General features: G+C 33.1%; 2 protein-coding genes and 1 long non-coding RNA gene across 7 annotated transcripts; 1 reads left to right on the forward strand and 2 right to left on the reverse strand.

Moving 5' to 3' along the window:
- Positions 1–244: 244 nt before the first annotated feature.
- LOC103328091 (rRNA biogenesis protein rrp36-like) lies at positions 245–3,328 on the reverse strand. Its single transcript, XM_008230482.3, has 10 exons — positions 3,056–3,328; positions 2,673–2,788; positions 2,431–2,561; positions 2,265–2,331; positions 1,667–1,719; positions 1,413–1,467; positions 1,251–1,325; positions 978–1,095; positions 699–745; positions 245–597 (listed from the first exon to the last, which is right to left on the reverse strand). The coding sequence occupies exons 2-10, from the start codon at positions 2,751–2,753 to the stop codon at positions 487–489; spliced, it is 738 nt and encodes a 245-aa protein (XP_008228704.2). The 5' UTR covers positions 2,754–2,788; positions 3,056–3,328; the 3' UTR covers positions 245–486.
- A 6,927-nt stretch (positions 3,329–10,255) lies between these two features.
- On the reverse strand, positions 10,256–11,811 carry LOC148921593 (uncharacterized). Of its 2 annotated transcripts, XR_016123168.1 has the most exons (3): positions 11,704–11,811; positions 11,262–11,468; positions 10,256–10,437 (listed from the first exon to the last, which is right to left on the reverse strand). It is a non-coding gene; the product is annotated as an uncharacterized LOC148921593 (long non-coding RNA). The 2 variants fall into 2 exon arrangements; XR_016123169.1 differs by lacking the exon at positions 11,704–11,811 and having other exon boundaries at positions 11,252–11,374.
- Positions 11,812–11,898: 87 nt separating this feature from the next.
- Positions 11,899–18,662, forward strand: LOC103328100 (Chaperone DnaJ-domain superfamily protein). 4 transcript variants are annotated; one of them, XM_089043857.1, is made up of 8 exons: positions 11,899–12,040; positions 12,174–12,431; positions 13,267–13,296; positions 14,832–14,939; positions 15,598–15,685; positions 16,733–17,039; positions 17,174–17,228; positions 18,351–18,662. In XM_089043857.1, exons 2-8 carry the CDS (start codon positions 12,297–12,299, stop codon positions 18,423–18,425), a joined length of 798 nt encoding a protein of 265 aa, XP_088899983.1. In that variant the 5' UTR covers positions 11,899–12,040; positions 12,174–12,296; the 3' UTR covers positions 18,426–18,662. The 4 variants fall into 4 exon arrangements, with proteins under 4 accessions (XP_088899983.1, XP_088899984.1, XP_016648695.2 ...); XM_089043858.1 differs by lacking the exons at positions 11,899–12,040; positions 13,267–13,296 and having other exon boundaries at positions 12,123–12,431; XM_016793209.2 differs by lacking the exons at positions 11,899–12,040; positions 18,351–18,662 and having other exon boundaries at positions 12,125–12,431; positions 17,143–17,234.
- The last annotated feature ends 1,526 nt before the right edge of the window (positions 18,663–20,188 follow it).

Raw genomic sequence — 20,188 nt, forward strand, 5'->3', positions numbered from 1 at the left:
AAGTTCTTTCAGTTTTGAATCTTCAACAGGTCTCCAATGGCCTCTGGCACAACTCTTTGTTTGCTCACTAATACTAGTTCTCCCACCAGCAGCAAGGCTCCTACTTTCATCAAAGCTCTGGGGTTGGCTGGGTGGGGAAGAGAGAGGGTGAAAGTTCATTTGATATATTTTAAATAAATAAAAAGTTAGTTTTACTATTTGCATTTGAAGGAATGAAATAGTGAGCAAATATAGCAGCTCCGAATAATAAAAAGATCATTGGAATTACTCTTTGGCACCCTGCCACCCACATCCAAATTTGACAACTAAATTCCAAATAGTAAAAATAAAAAAATAAAAAAAAGATTCTTTTGGGGGCTTTTGTTCAAAATTTACTGAAATTTGCAGCTTTCCAAGCAAACTCATCATGTCACCACCCAGTAGTCTCCCAATACCACTCAGCTAATAAGAAAATTTACTCTGCTTCTCCAGAACCAAGTGAAGTCATTAAATTTGTTGCACAGTGTTGTCAGGCCTACGGTATGGCATGAATCTGTGGTCCTTTGCAGCATTCTTCCTGCGCCTTTTCTCGATGAAGGCTTCAAGCTTGCCAGATCCCTGATCATTTAAAAAAATTACGTTTGTTGCCAAAGCCAAGATGACTAAGTACTAGTCCCAACAAGGTATTTTGAACATCATGACAAAATGAAATTTTTTACCTTGAGTTGTTTATACTTTTCCATAAGTCGTTTCTTTCGGATCTCAGCTGCATATAATTAAAAATGTTAAACACGGGATTCGAATAATCAGATGATAAGATCCTGGGGTTCACTTGTCAAGGGGTCTAGAATTCCTCATACAGTGAATCTAAAATTGAGAGATCTAAAATATTTTGCTTTTTCTTGCATCTGCCAAGTACCATCCGGAAATATAGACTACTGAAACAAAACACATATGCGCATGCACACACAGATGGAGAGAGAGCAAGAGAGTATTACATTTCTTAAGAAAAAAGGGTTGTTTCCCTTGCTTTGCTGCTTCTCTCTCTTTTTGCTTGTGCTCGGCCAGTATTGCAGCTTCAGTGCGCTTGGCTGACTCAGATTTGAGCTGTTTATCCTGAAAAGACACAACAATGAAGAAAACTGAATAGTGACAGAGACAGTTTCTCTAATTTTTCTTTCAAGCAAAATAGAGAGTTAAAAGGAATATATAGCAAGGACAGATAAATGAGGGAATCTATCAAATATATTTTTTTGAAGGCAAGCATTTACGATCCAAGATATGCGTTTCTTTAGTTCTTCAATCACTTCTGGGTCCTTGGATTTCTTCACTTGCATCTGCAGTTCCTGTCAGACGCAACACAAAAATCAGAGAAAAATAATAAACATGTAGAGATGAAACTGAAGACATATAACATATTTAAGAAATTTTACCTCTCTCTCGGCAGGAAGCTCGTTTGCAAATAGAAAGTCATATCTCTTCCTAAACCTGTTGAATGCAGGTTATCCTTTTCATTTTCTATGTAACATAAATTTTATTGAAGCCAAAATAATTACAACTCATTTTTGGCTTGGTACTTCGGATAATCCAGAAGTAGCAACTCATCTTTCATAAAAAGAGAGAAGCCTAAATAAAGTAATCTATACACACACCACAAATGGGGGGAGAGAGAGAGAGAGAAGCCTACCCATCAACATCCAGTGTTCCACATAAAGATTCAAAACGTGGGTCACGTACCACCTAAACATAGCAAGAAATAATTTCAACCAAAGTACACTGATTGAATTGTTCAAGCTTTACACTAAACAAAGTACATGTAAGCCTTCTGCTTTACTCCAACACTCCATTAGTTATCTTAATAAGATGATTGCCTAGGTATGGAAATAACTAGCCTAATCATAGATTGACTACTCACAACTTTGCTCATCCACTTTCTCGCTTTAACATAACTTTGATACAAAAATAACTTCTCTAGGAGAAATGAATCCTAAGAATAAAATCCACATCAAATACTAAAAACCATAATCCTCCTATGTCATGCTTAATAACACACCAGGTTTTGATTCCAAATAGGTCATAGAAAAAACATAAAAACACACATCAAGAAACAAGCTACAGTTATTTATCGTCAATTTTTGTCATAGTAAACTATTTAAGTTATCAATATTTTCTCATGAAAACCTTTGGAACCCAATAGGAAAACAGACAGGTGTACCGCAAATAAGGTTGAATCTTAATTAAGTCATAAAATCACAAAGCAGAACATCTTCATATCAAAAGCTCACCTTTTTCGAACCTTGAATGATCTCTCGAAATCTTGTAACAGGCTTCTTGCAACTAACCTCCATTGGCCTTCAAAAGCAAACATACACACATATTCAGCTCCTCAATTGCATTACAAAAAACCCAACAAAAACCAATGGGAAACAATCTAATGCATGCTCAAATTACCGGTTCTTGTTCGCCCGGCCACCCTTCTTCTCTTCTTTGGGCTTTGGGTGCACTAAATGTGACCCGTTTGAGCGTGCCTTTTGCAGTTCTCCAAATGTCACATCTGCAAGCTCCTGCTCTATCTCCTCCTCCTATTATAAATATAAAAAAGAATGAAAATCAAATGCAAAAATTGATTCTTCTTCACAACAATAAGAATTATAATAGCATAAGATAAAATAAAAATTCTTTTGATTACTTACATCTTTGGATGAAGACGAAGATTCAGGTTCTTCGAACTTTATTTTACTTGATGTGCAGATTGTGCTTGGTGGTTTCTTCATTTAAATTATCTGAGTTAAATAGGATTGGGTTTGCCCTAAAAATTGAAATCAAAGTTGATTAATTTCAAGAAAGACATAATACAGAGCACAATTAAATCCAAAAACATTCAAAATCAGACAAACTAAAACAGATGAGAATATTAGGGCATAAAATGAATCAGTTGGAATTTTGTGTTAATGCAATCTTTTATATTTGCATGTCTAATAGATGATGAAATTCTGCATACACATTATGAAATTATGCATAATAGATGATGAAACAGAACACCATAGAAACAAAAGGACAAGCCTAATATTTGAACCTTTGTTGCACCGATACGGCAGTCTTGAGGGGTATGCTCGTATTGGATACGGCGATACGCGTGTGATACGTATCTGATACGGCGCTATACGCGTATCGTGGACTGTTCCTAAAGTTTTACCGTCCGATATACGGTCCCGAAACGGCGCTGCAGCGAGAAGTTTGAGGCGTCGTCGGTGAGGAAGATGAAGAAGCGTCGTCGTCTGTGAGGCTCTGCGTCTGCTGCACGAGGAAGACGAAGAGAGCACGATTTTGTTTATTTTAGGTTTTCACTGAGACGACGTCGTCTCATTGTTTGGGCTTTTCAATTTCACTGACGTTGGAACGTTTACGGAACAAAACCTTTTTTCAACCCGTGCTGTAAGTTTTTTAGCAGTAAAACCTTTATTATTTTCTTTTAAAACATGCAGACTTTCCCACAATCAACTCTAACCTTTTTTTTCCTTTGTAGCTGGCTGCTGTTAGTATTGGGTTATATTTATTTGAATATTTTTCTTATTGAAAGGGTTCATAACATGTTAAACTTACACACAATACATAAATATTAGGATTTGAAGTCAGGACTTTTTAGGAAGCAATTGCTCCAAACCTATTACATTAGTGGATCCTTTGCACTGTTTTTAGTTTTATGTTTTAAACATAATGGATGATTATAACATGATAGATGCAATATCAGTTTTTATTATCTATATTATTTTAATAGCCGCATCAGTGCCAATACCCTGTATTCTAGTTTTTGGAGTTTTGCAATATCGGTGCAAATCATATTGGCCTACTCGTATTTGTATCCGTGCAATATAGATTAGAATTATAACCAAAAAATAGAATCTCCTTCAATACATTGAAAACGCCAATCAAACTAAGCCAAATGACCTAATTGCAGTAAGATTTGGATAACCACACATGAAAATCCCAAAACTTAGAATCAAACAGAAGTACCCACATCAGCCAATGTTTCTAACCTAATGCAACATACTGCTGAGTTTGGAACAGAGAGCATACTAAGTTGAAAATGAAAGTGTGGCTGAATTTATCATTAACTAACTTTTTGAGTTGGCTCTTTGTAAAGCATAAGAAACCAGATCTAAAAAAAAATTCAAAGCTGAACAATAGAATTGGCCCCAACCCCAACTGTTCCATTCCAAGCAATAACTAAAGCTAGTTTGAGTAACAAAACCAATTGCCAGCCCAGCCAGAAATAAAACCCTTTCAATTTTCAGCAACTGGAAGTATAATCATATTGTTGCAGTGAAAATGCAAAATCCCAAATAAGCTCAGAAGAGAAAACCCAGATAACGAAATCACAAATAAGGACCAAGTGTATCAAGTTCCAGTTCAACCCAAAATCAACACTAAAATCACTCAAACACCAGAAAAAATAAATCAAAGTTATCTAGGGTTGGGCTTTATGGGCTTTTTTAATTTTTTTAAGTTAGGTTGGGCCGGGTCAAGATTTCAAAGGGCTTAGCCTGGGCCGGACTTTTTTCCAAAATCTTTTTTTTTTTTTTTGGGTTAAAAGTGATGGATAAAGAGTATTCGCTTTTAAAGAATAGCATAGATTACTAGATAACTTAAGAAAACAAAAATATGATAGTAAAACCTAGACCAATAGCCAATATATTTAAAAAATATTCTACCTAAAAATAAATCTTATGAAAATATTAGCCAAACTCTTTATAGTCTCTCTATATATATATATGATCACTATATATTTTATAACAAAACTAAGCTAGAATATACATCATATACATGATTGTCTTTTAGTTGGAGAGTTCACATTGATGATCACTAGTACTTACGATGAGAATTTCAGAACAACAAAATTTCCCAAGGTCAGGGTTTCTCAGATAGTTACAATAATTATTAATTTCAAGTTTTATTCTAGTGGCGGATCCTTCAGAGAAAGGCAATAATTTAAAAGCTAAAAGTTCAATAACAACAAATTTTTAGAGAATCCTAAATATCCTTCAAGTATTTAAAAAGTACTAACTCATAATTCATGGAAAAAAAAAATAGCATTACAAAACTCATAATTGACTTTTTAAATAAAGTAAGGTACCAAACGGGCCTTAAATTACAACTATCATATCCAGCTGTTACACTAAACCTCTTCTTCTCTCTAAAGTTTGCTAATGATTATACAAATACAGAGAAAGCCAAATCAGATAAATAATGATATTTAAAAGAAAAAGACTTGGAAAAAAAAAACATGTTGACGAACAACAACATAAGCAAAAAAAAAATCTCAAACTTCTTCGTTACTAATAAGGTTGGATTTCAATCATTAGGACTGCAAGAAATACAATTCAACAAGAGCTTATAGTTTTGATTTTTCCATTGAATTGAATTCATACACACAAAACTTCCGCTCAATTATGGTTGTAGAATATACATACATAGTGTGGAAGCAAGGTTTTAGTTGGAGAGTTCACATTGATGATCACTAGTACTTACGATGAGAATGTCAGAACAACAAAATCCCAAGGTCACAAATAGAAAGAGCATAAAATCTCAAGATAGTTACAATGCGCCACCAACTTATTAATTCAGGTGTAAAGTTTTATGTTATATACTATCAGGCGCTCCTCCTCTTCAATGACAAGGGTTTGGATCCCATTCCTGGATGGTTAGTAATAAAAACCCTAAGCAATAACTCATATCGAAACACGAAAATTGGGAAAAAAATTAAAAGAAAAAAAGATCCCTATATATATATATATATATATTGAACAAAATTTAAAAAGAAAAAAAAACAACAGTAAAGCCGGTCGGCTATACTATTTTTAAAACATTTAAAAATCGAGTTTTTCGCCGCACGGCTATACTATTTACTATATAAACAAAGAGGACAGCTCTTTGGCGCCCATGTATAAAATTGTATAGCCGTGCGGCTATACCTGAAAATTAAAACACAGTAACTATTTTTAATAAAAAAGGACCCCCACCAAATAGCCGCCACGTGTCAAACCTACTCTATTTTTTAAAAATAGAAAACACAGAGTATAGCCGTGCAGCTGTACTATTTATTTTTATTTTTAAATGGACCCTCTAGGGCCACGTGTCAAAAACATTTTTTTATTATTTTTAAATTCGTAGTATAGTTGCCCGGCGAGACCAGTTACATACATTATATTCCAAAGGTAAAGCCGCACGGCTATGCTATTTAATTAAAAAAAATTAAGAAAAAAGGACCCTCCTAATTGCATTAGTTTGTACTTTATACACATTAATTTTCTAGTTTCATCATATCCAAAGTAGATATTAATTGTATACTATATAATATTGTAATATAATTTTTTATAACATATATTATTATTATTCAATAGTATGTGAGAATTATTTGTATAATATATGAATTTTGTATGTCTTACTGCAAATTTTGTAAAAAAATATGTGTATTAAATGTTAGAAATACGTATGTACATGTATAATAAGACTATTCTACATTTCCTTTTTTAAAAACGTGAGACGTATATAGAACACAAATGTATTATTGAAAAAAATGTATGTATGTATATAATAGATTATTAAACGTGAAAGTGCAAAATTCTTTATACGGGAACAACTCTGGAAAAATAAAAAATTAAAAGGGGAAAATAGGCTTAATAGGAACGGATAACTACTCTTATTGATAAACAAAAATCGGGGGAAAAAATTAAAAGAAAAAAAGGATCCCTATATATATATATATATATATATATATACATATTGAAGACAATTTTTTTTTTAAATGAAAAAATAAATAAATAACATAAAGCCGCCCGGCTATACTATTTGTTAAAAAAAAAAATTTCAAAATCGCTTAGCTATACTATTTACTATATATAAAACAGGACAAACGCACAGCCCTTTGGCGCCTGCGTGTAAAATAGTATAGCAGCGATTGTACTCAAAAATTAAAAAACTAAGTATAGCCGAGGCTATACTAATTTTAATAAAAAAAGGACCCCACCTAGCCGCCACGTGTCAAACCTAGTTTATTTATTTAAAAAAATTGAAAACACGGAGTATAGCCTTACGGCTGTAATATTTTTTATATTTTTAAAGGAACACTATCCACGTTTCAAAAATAAGGACGTGTCAAAAAAATGTTTTTTTTTTAAAAATCGTAGTATAGCCGACCGGCTATACTAGTTACATACATTATATTCTAACGGTATAGCCGCACGGCTATGTTATTTAATAAAAACAATTAAGAAAAAGGACGCTCCTAATTGCATTAGTTTGCACTTTATACGTATTAATTTGCTAGTTTCAACATATCTAAAGTAGATATTAATCGCCTAATATATAATATTGTAATATGTTAATTTTTTATAACATATATATTCTTATTCAAATACAGCTATTCCACATTTTTAAAAATAGTGAGACTTGTATAGAATACGAATGTATTATTGAAAAATACGTACGTTTGTTTATAATAGATTATTAAACGTGAAAGTACTAAATTCTTTATACAAGACTAACTCTGGAAAAGTAAAAATTTAAAAGGGGACAATAGGCCTAATAGTAATGGATAACTATTCTTATTGATAAACGAAAATAGGGGAAAAAAATTAAAAGATAAAAAGGATGCCTATATATATACACACACACACACACACACACACACACACTTTGAAAACAATTTATCAAGTAAAGCCGCATGGTTATGCTATTTTTAAAAAAGATTTAAAAAGTTGAGTATAATTGCCCAGCTATACTACTTACTTTATATATAAAAAAAAGGGAATGGAAAAAGCAAAAGGAGAGAGAAAAATTTTAAAATAAGCAAAAATGGACAAAAATGCCCTTATTTATTTTTAGATTTCCTAAAGAATCTAATACATTTGCATGTCTTTGATTTGAAAATTGAGTGGTTTTTTTGTCTTTTTACAAAAGTGAAATTTTTATGTCTAAAACCTTAAATAAAAACTGCCCTTTGGCACCCACGTGTAAAATAGTATAGCCGTGAGGCTATACTTGAAAAATAAAATAAAAATTAATTATAGCCATGCCGCTAGACTATTTTTAATATAAAAAAAACCCCACCGATTAGCTGCCACATGTCAAACCTAGTCTATTTAAAATATATATATATAAAACACGGAGTATACCCGTGCGCTGTATTATTTATTTTCATTTTTAAAGGGACCCTCTAGCGCCATGTGTCAAAATAATCGCCACGTTTCAAAAACAAGTTTTAAAAAAAAATTGTATTATAGACACCCGGCTATACTATTTAAATACATTATATTCAAAAGGTCTAGCCGCATGGCTATGCTATTTAATAAAAAAAATTAAGAAAAAAGGACCCTCCTAGTTGCATTAGTTTGTACTTTATACATATTAATTTGCTAATTTCAACATATCCAAAGTAGATATTAATCGTCTACTAAATAATATTGTAATATAATTTTTTATAACATATATTATTCTTATTCAATAGTATGTGAGAATTATTTGTATAATACGTAAATTTTGTGTGTCTTACAATTTTGTAAAAATACATGTATTAAAGGTTAGAAATACGTATGTACATGTACAATACAACTATCCCACATTTCCTTTTTAAAAAATGTGACACGTGTATAAAACACGAATGTATTATTTTAAAATATGTATGTATGTGTATAATAGATTATTAAACGTGAAAGTGCTAAATTCTTTATACAAGTAATAACTCTGGAAAGTAAAATTTTAAAAGGGGACAATAGGCCTAATAGTAATGGATAACTACTCTTATCGATAAACGAAAATTAGGGAAAAAAATTAAAAGAAAAGAAGGATTATTCAACGAATGCACCCCCTACATTTGCGTGAAAAAATAGCGCATTTGTTTCGATAAAGTATTTTAATTGGTCCAATTTCCCAGGGAAACAACAAACTTTACTCAACAAATAAACCCCTTTTGTCCTTGGAGTAAAATACCTTGTTTGTTGAGTAAATCATGAAGTTCGTTGGGTAGTTTGGTCAACGGACAACATCATTTACCCGAAAAATGAGTCGCTTAGCGTTCATTAGGTAGGTTTGTTGGCATAAATTACTCAATATAACTTTCATGATTTACTACTAATTCAACCAAATGAATTATTGGGAATAATATTGAACTTTGTTGATTATCTCCAATTATTACTATATTGTTAATTAAAAAAAATCAATAATATCAAACATATGATTGTTGATACAAATATAAATTTAAAAACTTTCAACAAAAATTATTACTTAATGGTTGATTGATTGAGCCACATTGAATTGACGAAAAAGAAAATTGGACTTTTTCGATTATGATCAATGCCCAATTGATAATCATATGACCATGAATGTTTAGAAAATGAACTGGAAGTATAAGAAGTCTCCTATATCCAATCTCATTGCATAGTTCTCATATGAATCATATTCCAAGGATTATTGTGCTGTTATGATTGTAGACTAAATATCATAAGTTGAAAACAACGATTTTGTCCATAAATGATGGTGAAATATCCAAAAAAGAAAGCAACATCAACATGTCTGGCTTTATGGCATATATTTAACATCCTTTCATATTATTTTATTTTACATAATTCAATTATTTTTAACGTATGAAATGACCAATGTTCCCTCATATTTAATGACGGATTGGATGAAATGTTAGGGAATTAAACAGCAGGGGAGACATTGGCGATAAAGACAAATTCATATCCTTAATTTTATAACAAAAAAGATCATGAGATAAATTAAAATTTTGGTACAAGTTCAAGGACTAAATCAACAATTTAGCCACGTTTAATGGTTTTGTGGGCATATATCGCATATTTGATAGCACATGTGTGCAATTCTCAGTTTACAATATGTATATGCATATACCTATATGCAATTTCGTAGCTTCTATGTGCAAGTTCTCATATTACAATATACAATTGCATATATATATATATATGTATGCAATTTCGTAACGTCTGTTTGTAATTCTTAGTTTACAATATGCAATTGCATTCCACCCTTCTTTTGGTTTTTAACTTTTTTCATTTTTACTAGAAGGCTCATTAGCTCACACTCTTATAATGTATGGAAAGATCACCAAATTTCCTCCTTTTTGGCTAGAGGGCCTCTTTTTTGTGTGTGTTCATTTGCATGACAATACGGATAATCTATTACTACCTGAAAGCTATAGAAAATTAAAGGTGATATCATCTATTTTCTCTAATAACCAAGACTACATGTCACATAAAAAAGAAATAAGATCTCAAAAACGAAATAGAACAAAGAAAACACTTCCCCTAAAATATTTTGTAATACGTTTAGCTCAATTTATAACTTGTAGAGTACACAAATGTTAGCCCCTAAATATTAAACTCTCAGAAGAAGGTGAGAATCTCACCAAGTATGCATGAAAAGTCCAAGTGAGCATACACCTTCCTGCAAATGAGATGGAGGTAGAGAGAGATTATTTAAACACTTTGATGGTATCTTTAAATATATATTTCAGTGTAACAAAAATGCCCTCATACTAATCATATTTTAAGGACTTGTTATTTTACTGTTATAATTATAGACTATATATTATAGTTGAAAACAATAATTTTGTCCATAAATGATGGTGAAATATCCAGAAATTGACATCACATGTTTGACTTTAGAGCATATTTTTAATATCCTTTAATATTATATTATTTTAATTATTTAATTATTTAATTATTTTTAAAGTTAACCAATTTGCCCTCATATTTAATGGCAAATTGGATGGAATGTTAATTATTTCATATCCTTAATTTTCTAAATAAAGGTCATGGGGTAAATTGAAAAATGAGTACAAGTTCAATAAAACAAAAATTTAGCCATGTTTAATGGTTTTTGTGGGCATATCGCCTATTACATCCTTTGTAGCATGAATGAAAGCCTAAAACATTGTTGAACTTGCAGCTGTAGTTATTTTTCGTAGTGTCATGCAATTACATATACCTATATGCAATTTGACTGGGCATGTGTAAATATTGGTAAGGGATCAACTATTAAAGAGATCAACTATTAAGAACCCACATGCAACTATTGGTAAGGGATCAACTATTAAAGAGATCGACTTGTGTAAATATGACAAAAAACTTTGTCCTACAAAGAAAGAATATCAAGACAGAAGGTTCTGCCTTGATGCCTATATCCATGAGTTCAATTGCCATTCCACAGCTCAACACAACGAAACATAATTTAGAGCACGACAGAAGAAAAACAGAACCTCAAGCCACCTGCAATTGGCGGCGCCTAGCTGCATCTTTCTCAAGGACCTTAAATCTGCTAGCTTTCATTCGTGCTCTCTGTTCATCTGTCATATGATTTTCACTAGATTCACTACCTTCATCATTTGGAACTTGATTGGTTAATTCTTTCTGAAAACTACCTGCTGCAGATATACCAGGAGCAACCATATCACCATGCAGAGTCTCAGAGGGTTCCTACAATTAGCAAAGCAAAGGCAGCACCATCAAACTATTGCACACATGTACTAGGGACAACAAATGCATCAGTATTGTTCAGTGAAACGTCAACTTTACAAGGTTTTCTATCAATATTCTCTAATGAAATGCCTTTCATAATTCTTCAAAGAATCCTTTGATGGTTATCTTTCAGTAGTAAACACTCAGGACAAGCAAAAGTTGTCTATGAAAAATTTCTTAACTGAGTTACAACCTCAACCTCTAAGGATTCCATTACTTGAAAGCGCGAGTGAAGTGGCGGAGGACGCAGGCGAGGTCAGCTTCGGCCTAGTCTTCTGAACTGACACCTTTTTCCCCTTCGAAGCACCGCTGTCTCTCTATCTCCTCTCCGATGGCTGTTGCATCTCGGCGTGGGCAGAGATGAGACGCCCAGATTCCGATCTGGGGACATAGATGAAGCTTGGATTTCCGAGAGAGTGCGCAGAGATGAGATGAAGCAGCTCCAGTGCACGCGAGGGATTATTCTTTGTTTTCTCAGTCACGTGTATTTCACGTGCTCCTCAATAAAAAGTGGCTAAACAAGTCATCAGGTCATTCAATCTCAGCCATTAATTTTTAAAATGAAATATGAACCCTTGGATGATTGGCTGCACCGGTACAATCAACCTTTTTTTTTTCCGTCTTCTTCCTCTCTCCCTCAGTCTCTCCCCTGTCTCTTTTCAGGGCTCACAATTCTTCTCCCCGGGCCGTGGTTTCTTGTTTGCAGTGGTCACTTGACCCCCTTTCCCCTACGTGGATCCGCCAGTGAACCTTGATACAAGTTTTTCCAGATTTTCCTCTCCATAAATGCAAATATTCAGATGGAGAAACTTGTTTCTACTCGAGAATTCATTGATTTCATCAACTTCTACAGCAACCCGCTTCGCTTGGTTCCATTCTACTCCAACTTCATTCGAGAAGTGGAAGAACAAATGGACCTTCGTGAGTTGTTTTTCTCTTTGATGATTTCATTTTTATTACTCTCCATGTCAAAGATTTGTTAAAATTGTATGCTTAATTCGTCGTTTAGTTGTATGCTTATGAACATGATTTTTTTTTTTCGTTTGAAGATTCTTAGAGGTTGTGAAGGCAAAAATTTACATGATAAATCCTATAAGCAATAACATTACATTTTGAATGAAAAGAGAGCGGTTTCTAGCTTTGTTTAGGGAAACATGTTATCTTCTTACTTGTGCTTTTTGTATTTATTTATATTAAGTTAATAATGTCTTTGATTGAGGATTTTTTTTTTCTACTGCCACCTTGACTCTTAAAATTGATGATGGAATAACTGACTATTGTTTTGGTTAATCAGTTTGTGTTTCTTGTCATTGGCTGTTTAAATTTGTTGATCACCCTATGGTTAAATGGCTGTTTAAGTTTGTACTTTCTTCTCTAGAAATTGGCACTAATGTTTGGTCTCTACGTTGAGTTTTAAATTATGTATTTTGTTAATCTTTGACTTCAAGGCATAGATAATCTATAATATAAGTGGTGATTTTTTCGTCTTCTAAGGTTTCCAAGTGATCCAGTCAGTGTCAGGTGTAGGTCAAATTTTAAGGTTTCTCCTACCTTTGCATTTCTACCGAGAGAGGTTTAAAGCATCTTGGTGTAATTTGATTGGGCAAATTCATTCGTCTGTATCTTAATGTTTGTGATGCATATTTAGTTTTTTTAAATTATAAAGTTTTTTAGAATACTCGTCAATTAGATAAAATTTGAAGTAACACAATTTTGCTTTCTATAAGAATGTTTGTTGATTCAAATGTTTTTGCAGGATGTAAAAAGCAGTCAACAACCATCAAAGGTATTAATTCTGTGCTAATTTTGGACTTCTTATATAGAAAATACATGCCAATGATAGCAAGCAAAGGCAGCAAAAATTGACACTGCACACAGGGCTTTAATCTTTTTCCCCCTTTATGGTGTGCTTTCCACATGATAATCATACGTGGGAATTGTTAATTCTCGAGTGTGAAATTTGATTGGTTGTTTGTTTGGGAAAAAGTCCTAAGAGGCAAACTTCTACTCTTGCCTTTGGCACAAGAAAGGCTAGTTCCTATCATTTATCTCCCCTATAAAAAATTGCCAATTCACAAACACAAATTTTCTATAAAAAAACAGTTATGTTAGGATTAGTTGGAAAAAAAACACATCCATATTCCACAAATATTCTTCTAATTTATAAGACTATTTTTATGCTTAATGATTAATTTTGAAGGGAGAATGTATTGGTCTTCAGTCTACCTATGTTGTCTAATTCAGCAGACTAAGTGAACATAAATGCTCTCAATCCGTGATTTAGTAGAAAGCCAAGATAGGCAAATTAGTTGTTACCAATACACAGATTATGCGCTTCTCGAGTATGCCATTTTATGGCAGAGACAGAACAGACGTGCATGTTTAAAGTTCGTATACATGTGGAAGGAGGGATTTTGTTTCGTGACAAGTTTGAAAAAATATGCTCCACAAACTATTATGGGACATAAGATTTGTTGTTATGGGACACAAGTTTCCGCCTCAAATGGAAAGTTTAGCTCCAAGCAAATGAAAAAGTCTTGAGAGAGAGATCTTGGATGCGCTGGTGCTCTCACTTCTGGTTGTAATCTCCCTTTCTGGGGCATTTCCAGTCTTAAAATAAGTGCAAATTGGATGCTAGCCGGAGTGAGTATCGTAATATGTAATATTAATAAATTTTGGTGCTGCTGTAATATTTGATGACCTACTTTGCTGTTGTCTGATGTTTCCAAACCATATATTCTTCAGTTCTATTGCTTTTTATTGCCAAGTTCATTGTAGCTTGAAAAGCTATTATTTCCATTCATCTTCCATGCTTCAAATTGCATTTCAGCCCTGTTCGGCAGCATGTTTGCTCTTCAATAAGCAGATGCATCCTTATCTTGTGTTATCCTTTTCACCCTGTGCCAGTATCTAGACTGTGCAGTCTTTTTTTATTCATATTTTCTTTTAGATGTTTTTTAAATCCCTGGTTGGTCTTTAACCTGCTAAATGTTTATTAGCTATCAAGCCTTTTCCTTCACATGTTCTAGAATGTAATCTGAATTCCAAGTCAAACAGGCTGTCCAGAGGGAAAGATAAATAAATTTAGATGTGCCTTTTATATTCTCTTATTTCTTGCAATAGTTTTGTCCCTCATTCCATTTATTGTATGCTCTTATAAAGCAAGGGAGTACCCTCTTTTATAATTGTACCAACTCTTATACCCAGTTAGGAGTCTGTTGTTTCACTGCTTAGTATCAGTTTTCCCTCCCTGCCTCTCTGTATCTTTCATAATTATGAATTTTCTAAATTGAAGCTTAACATTTGAAATGTGCATTTCAGAATTACATCAGATATGCAACACGTCAAAAGCGTGCTGATACAAAGAAAGCCCTGAAAAACCTCCTCTTCAACAGTGGGTCCTCTAAAAATTTCTTTCAGAACATTCAGGTAGACTGGTCCTCTTGTTTTTGTATGTAGTCTCGTTGAAGTCTCTATATATGAAACAACTTGGCAAAATTCCATTGTTTTACTCATTATTTTGGAACGAGGGTGTGCATCTATACATTGGAATGCCCTCTTTTTTGTTGCATTAAAATAAATTTTTTAATTTGTGTATGTGTTTCGTTTCTTTTATATTTCTCTGAGGATACTTTGGCATTAAATTCTGATTGAATGTCCACATTCCATTCAACTTGGATTTGGATATAGTTAAACATGATTTAAATGGAGCCATTTAAAAATTTATCTCAAAAGTAGTGACAAAAAAAACTAAAACATATTATGAATTCATGATGCTATAGCTCCTAATTTTTCTAATGGCCTTGTGGATCCTTAATCGTTAATATATATATATATATATATATTATTGATATGTAAGACACGATGGAGACGTCTCAATTCTATCAATTCCCCCTTGCACTTTAGAAATTCAGTTATCTAGTTCCTGGTATTAGAGTTCCCCCGTCATGTCTCAGAGGCAGAAGCACGTAATATGGTGTTTTGCTGATAGTTTTTTATTTATAAATATAATTGTGTCTGCTTTTGATTAAAAAAAAAGTGCACTTAGTTTTTACTGTAGTGATACTTAGTTTGTTTTCACTGTCAGAATGAAAATGATTCAGGAAGCTCTCCTCAGAAACATAGGTCGAGATCTTCTCGACATGCTGAGAAATCACACCACAAGAAAACGAAACGTGAGGTCTTCTTATTTGTCCTTTCTAAACCTATCCTTTTATTTATATTTGTTTTCTATGCCCTACGTTTGCTGCACTTAAAGAGTTTGGTTACTTTTACAATTTTGTCTAGTAATCTGTACTTTCTTTTTTGATGTTTGGCCTGCATCTGAGCTTTATGATTTGCTGATCCACTTTTTCTCATGCCAACAGTAGATTTCTTCGTGATAAAAAGTTTGCTTTTAATGTTGTCTGGATGGTGGATATCTTGTGCAAGACTGGTCACCACCATGCTGTGACTTTAATGAGTTTTATTGATGAAGTCTCTGTTCTCATTAAAAAAGAAAAAGAAAAAAAGGATTAGCGCTCATATTTTCTTTAATGCTTTAAAAGCTGGATGATCTTTTCATCAGTTCAGTGATTATTGCACTTGATTATAGTTATTCCTACTTAGAAAATTTGTGTATTCTACACTTAAATACTTTGAAAAATACTCCCATTTCTGATGTGCTTCCCAACTATACAGAAAAAGAGGTGTGCTTTTATTTCATTTTTAAAGCAAACATATTATACAAGTATAATTAATTTTAAAATGTTGTGTTAACTTGTGGCTGAATTTTTCACTTTATTTGTAAGAATCTATGCTGATTGATCATTACCATAAAACCTTCCTATGTTGTAAACTAAAGTTATAGATCTTATCCATAAACCAAATAGTCTAAAATCCGAGGTGTGTGTCATATGTGACATGTACCTGGTTAGGTATCAGATGCATTTCTGATTTTTGGATGCACAATAGGAAGAACTGCAATCCCAAATGTAAATGTTTCTTGACGAACCCTTAGAACTTTATGAAGTTGCTAATATCTGTCAGAAGAATCTCTAAATCTGCTCTCATGTAAGATTTTTCAGAACTTTACATATCTACTTATTTCATTGCGAAAAGTCAGAGATTCTATGTAAAAATTTAAAAACCCCATGTGTTTTCTGCTGGCTGATAAAGGTTATGATTTGCCTGCATTAGGTGCATCTTACAAACCTTGTGCTTTCTCTTTCTGTCCTGTTCAGGCAAGTTCAAAAGAGAGAGTTTCTCCGAAGATGATGACAACAATCCTGAGTCTATCTTTCGTGCAACATTTGGCAAGAAATGGTACACCTGGTCTTTTGACTCATGCCGTGACTCCTCTTTTAAAGACTCAGAATCTGGATTTGAGTGGTCAGAGCAATCAAGCTGGAAAGATAAAAGTAAAAGATGGGAGAATAGTAGTGACGTGGAGTCTGATGATGAATCATGTACTATAGGATCTTATTCTGATAGAACAATTCTTGGCCTGCCTCCAACAGGTCCTTTAAAGGCTGAAGATGTTAAAAAAGCGTAAGTTCTTCAGCGGGCCTTTTTTCTCTCTCCAAATTTTTGAATGGAGTATATGAACAAAGTTCTTGTACTTTATTTTATATTTCCCCGTTTTCTTTTTCAGTATTATTTAAACATTTGACTCCTTCTGGCAGTTTCCATTTATCAGCTTTAAAATGGCATCCTGACAAGCATGAAGGCCCTTCACAGGTCAGTTCTTAATCTTTGGATCGTTGACTAATTTGAATTCTTTAATTCATTCGAGTGTTGAGTGTGTTCAAAATATCATGTTCAGTTGTTAGTCATAGCCTATTCAACAGTGTGATTTTCCATTTTTGTGTGGGTAAGTGGCTTGATAGAGGCATCAAAAAGCTGTTTGTAAAAAGCTTTGACAAATATGGAATAAGTCTCAAGGCAAATTACTCCCTTGAAAATTGTTAATATTTAATTATCAAGACAAAAATACGCATCCCTTAATTAGGTTTATTTGAATTGATAGATGACTTTGCACTTTTTTAGCTAGCCAGATAACACTGGTAAGTTTTACTTTAAAACAGATAAAAATACCATACTCATGCTACAGTGCATAGTTGTGAACTGGAACAGTATGCGTTGAAGAAAATGATGAATCTGCGAACAAAAATCTTGACCGCCATCACATTGGCACAGAGATGATGAATGTCCAAATGTTCGTTGTCAGATAGGTCCTATATGCACAATGGGAGCAAGTCAACTGAAGCATAACTTGACTTTAACAAGTTTACAGATTACAACTAAGCATAACAAATTCAAAACTCCTAACTGTTTCCTAACGGTTTACAAATAACGAATAAATACATCACCATTGGAGCTTATAGAGAATAATGGCAGTGTACCCACCCCCTTGTGCCCGAGTTCGATCCCCCTCTCTGGTAGATTAGAGCAATTTAGAGTAGTTTAAACTGTCGTTTATATAAAAATAAAAATAAATTAATAAAAAAATTTCTTAACATAAGCTAACTGAAGCTGTCTTATGAACGGGATCTGAGCTGGCTGTCAAGATGTTAATGCTGACTTGTCATTATCGCTGTCTCCTATCTGGCTTGCTTTGCTGAGTGTTGACTTAGTTGTATGCTGGGTTGTCTTGGTGCTCGGTCTTGCTGTTATGCACAATGACCTGTTTTGTTGCACGCCATTTGTTTTAACTTTTGTAGCTTCTCTGCTATTTGCACTAGCTGCACTTGGTTGCCATGATCATGATTTGTTTATCATATTATTATTAGGTCAGTTTCGTGATTTCTTTTTCATTGTTATATTCATAACTTCTTATAAGATATTTGTGCATCTTTGCAGGCAATGGCTGCAGAGAAATTTAAACTTTGTGTTAATGCTTACAAATCTCTGTGCAATGCACTATCCCCAGCGTAGCTGCGTAAGCCGTTGGCTCAAAAGGTTCTGGTTTGAACATTAACAGCTCCCTCTGTACCGGTTCTCTATTCAAAAGGAAATCCTCATACAGATTTGACCTAGTGCTGGACATGGTCTCCAGATCAAAGCGTTAGTGTACTTGAATAGTAATTTGATTAATTTATTCAAATTATATGTGCATAAAGATTGTACTGAATCTATTGACAAATTTATAAAGAAAATTACAATTCTTTTAGAGATATTCCTTTTTTTGGGTAAACTTTTAGAGAAATTCTGACTTCACATTCATATCATGTCTACTAATCAAGAATGTGTATATGATTGCAATCACATTCTTGCAATTCCTGACTTCTCATACGTCTACTTGCAAATAATGAATAAATTTTTTTGGGTGAGTTTTATGTTAAATTCGTAATTAAATATTCTTAAAATCAAGATTAGTTGATCCAATTCTAATTCCTTAATTTCTCTAAGCTTCTCGATTCATGACTTCTTTTGTTCCTAACAAGTAAACATGTCATAAGTGTTGAATCCATCCCAAGGACCATTGCTCAGGCCCCCGTTGGTCACGTGCTCAGACCCCAGCTGGTCACATTCACATGCCCATTTCACACAAGTATTTCTCTATCGCTGTTCACACATGATGTACTCGTCCATTTCAAAATTCAAATTCAAAACAATATTATTAGAAAACTAAGAATGAACTTAACTGTGTGGTTGGCTGTAGTAGCAATACTGAAATAACTTCCAAACTGTACAGTATAAAGCTACTCGAAAGAAAATCTTCTTTGTTGGTCAAAGAAAGAAAATCAAAATCTTCTCTTTTGGTCGAAGAAAGAACATCTTCGTTTGAAAGCATCCCACTTATTTTTATACATTTTTTAAGAACAAAAAGCACCCAGATCCAAACTTGGTATGTAGAAAAAGATCACAGCAAAAAAGAAGAAACCTATAAAAGAAAAAGAGAGATGATGAATGGAAATTCTGAGGGCGAACTTGTGGCAATGGATAACAATTAGAATTCCAGAATTTAATCAAATTTGACAGAAGTTCTAAACTCTCCTCTCTAACATTTCACCTTAATTAATAAAGACAAGACGATATTATATGGCCAGTAGCTTCCCCACTGAGAGACAAGAGACAAAGAGGGTCGACCTAAGCTTATTATAATTGACTGGAAACTTGTGAGAAGCTTCCTCAGTTTCTAGAATAGTTCAATAGTAGAAGAAGACAAGCTTACCGAAAAGAAATGTGGACTAGGAATAGTTCAAAAGTAGAAGTGATTATGTGAAACAATCAAATTGAGAAATTTTATCATGTATATTCTTTTGTCTTTTCTTTTTTGGATTATTAGATCTATATCCAAAACGATTAATTGTCATTGTAGTTCACGCATTGTTGGTTTTAGATGTAGGTCCTTTCACTTATTTTTTTGTGATGTCGATTTTAACATTTGAGGTAAATAAGGAAAACACATTCAAAATTCAAATTTAATACATTATTCCCTAGTAATTGAATTTCAGAATTTAAATTTTGCATTATTTCCTTGATAATATTCACCTAATATATGGATAAAATACAATTTAATCGAAGAATGTAAAGACTCACATATTATAACAATCGATCAAGTAAGCATCCACATGAAATTATGTAACTATGCATCAGGTAGTATGTGGATCTCATTAATACAACCAACAATAAAAAACGCCATAATAAAAGCAAAACAAAGACATCGGAAAATGGAGAAAGAAAAAGAGCCAATG

Source organism: Prunus mume, linkage group LG1 (genome assembly GCF_029339155.1).
Source record: "Prunus mume cultivar Tortuosa linkage group LG1, ASM2933915v1, whole genome shotgun sequence".
Taxonomy (NCBI): domain Eukaryota; kingdom Viridiplantae; phylum Streptophyta; class Magnoliopsida; order Rosales; family Rosaceae; genus Prunus; species Prunus mume.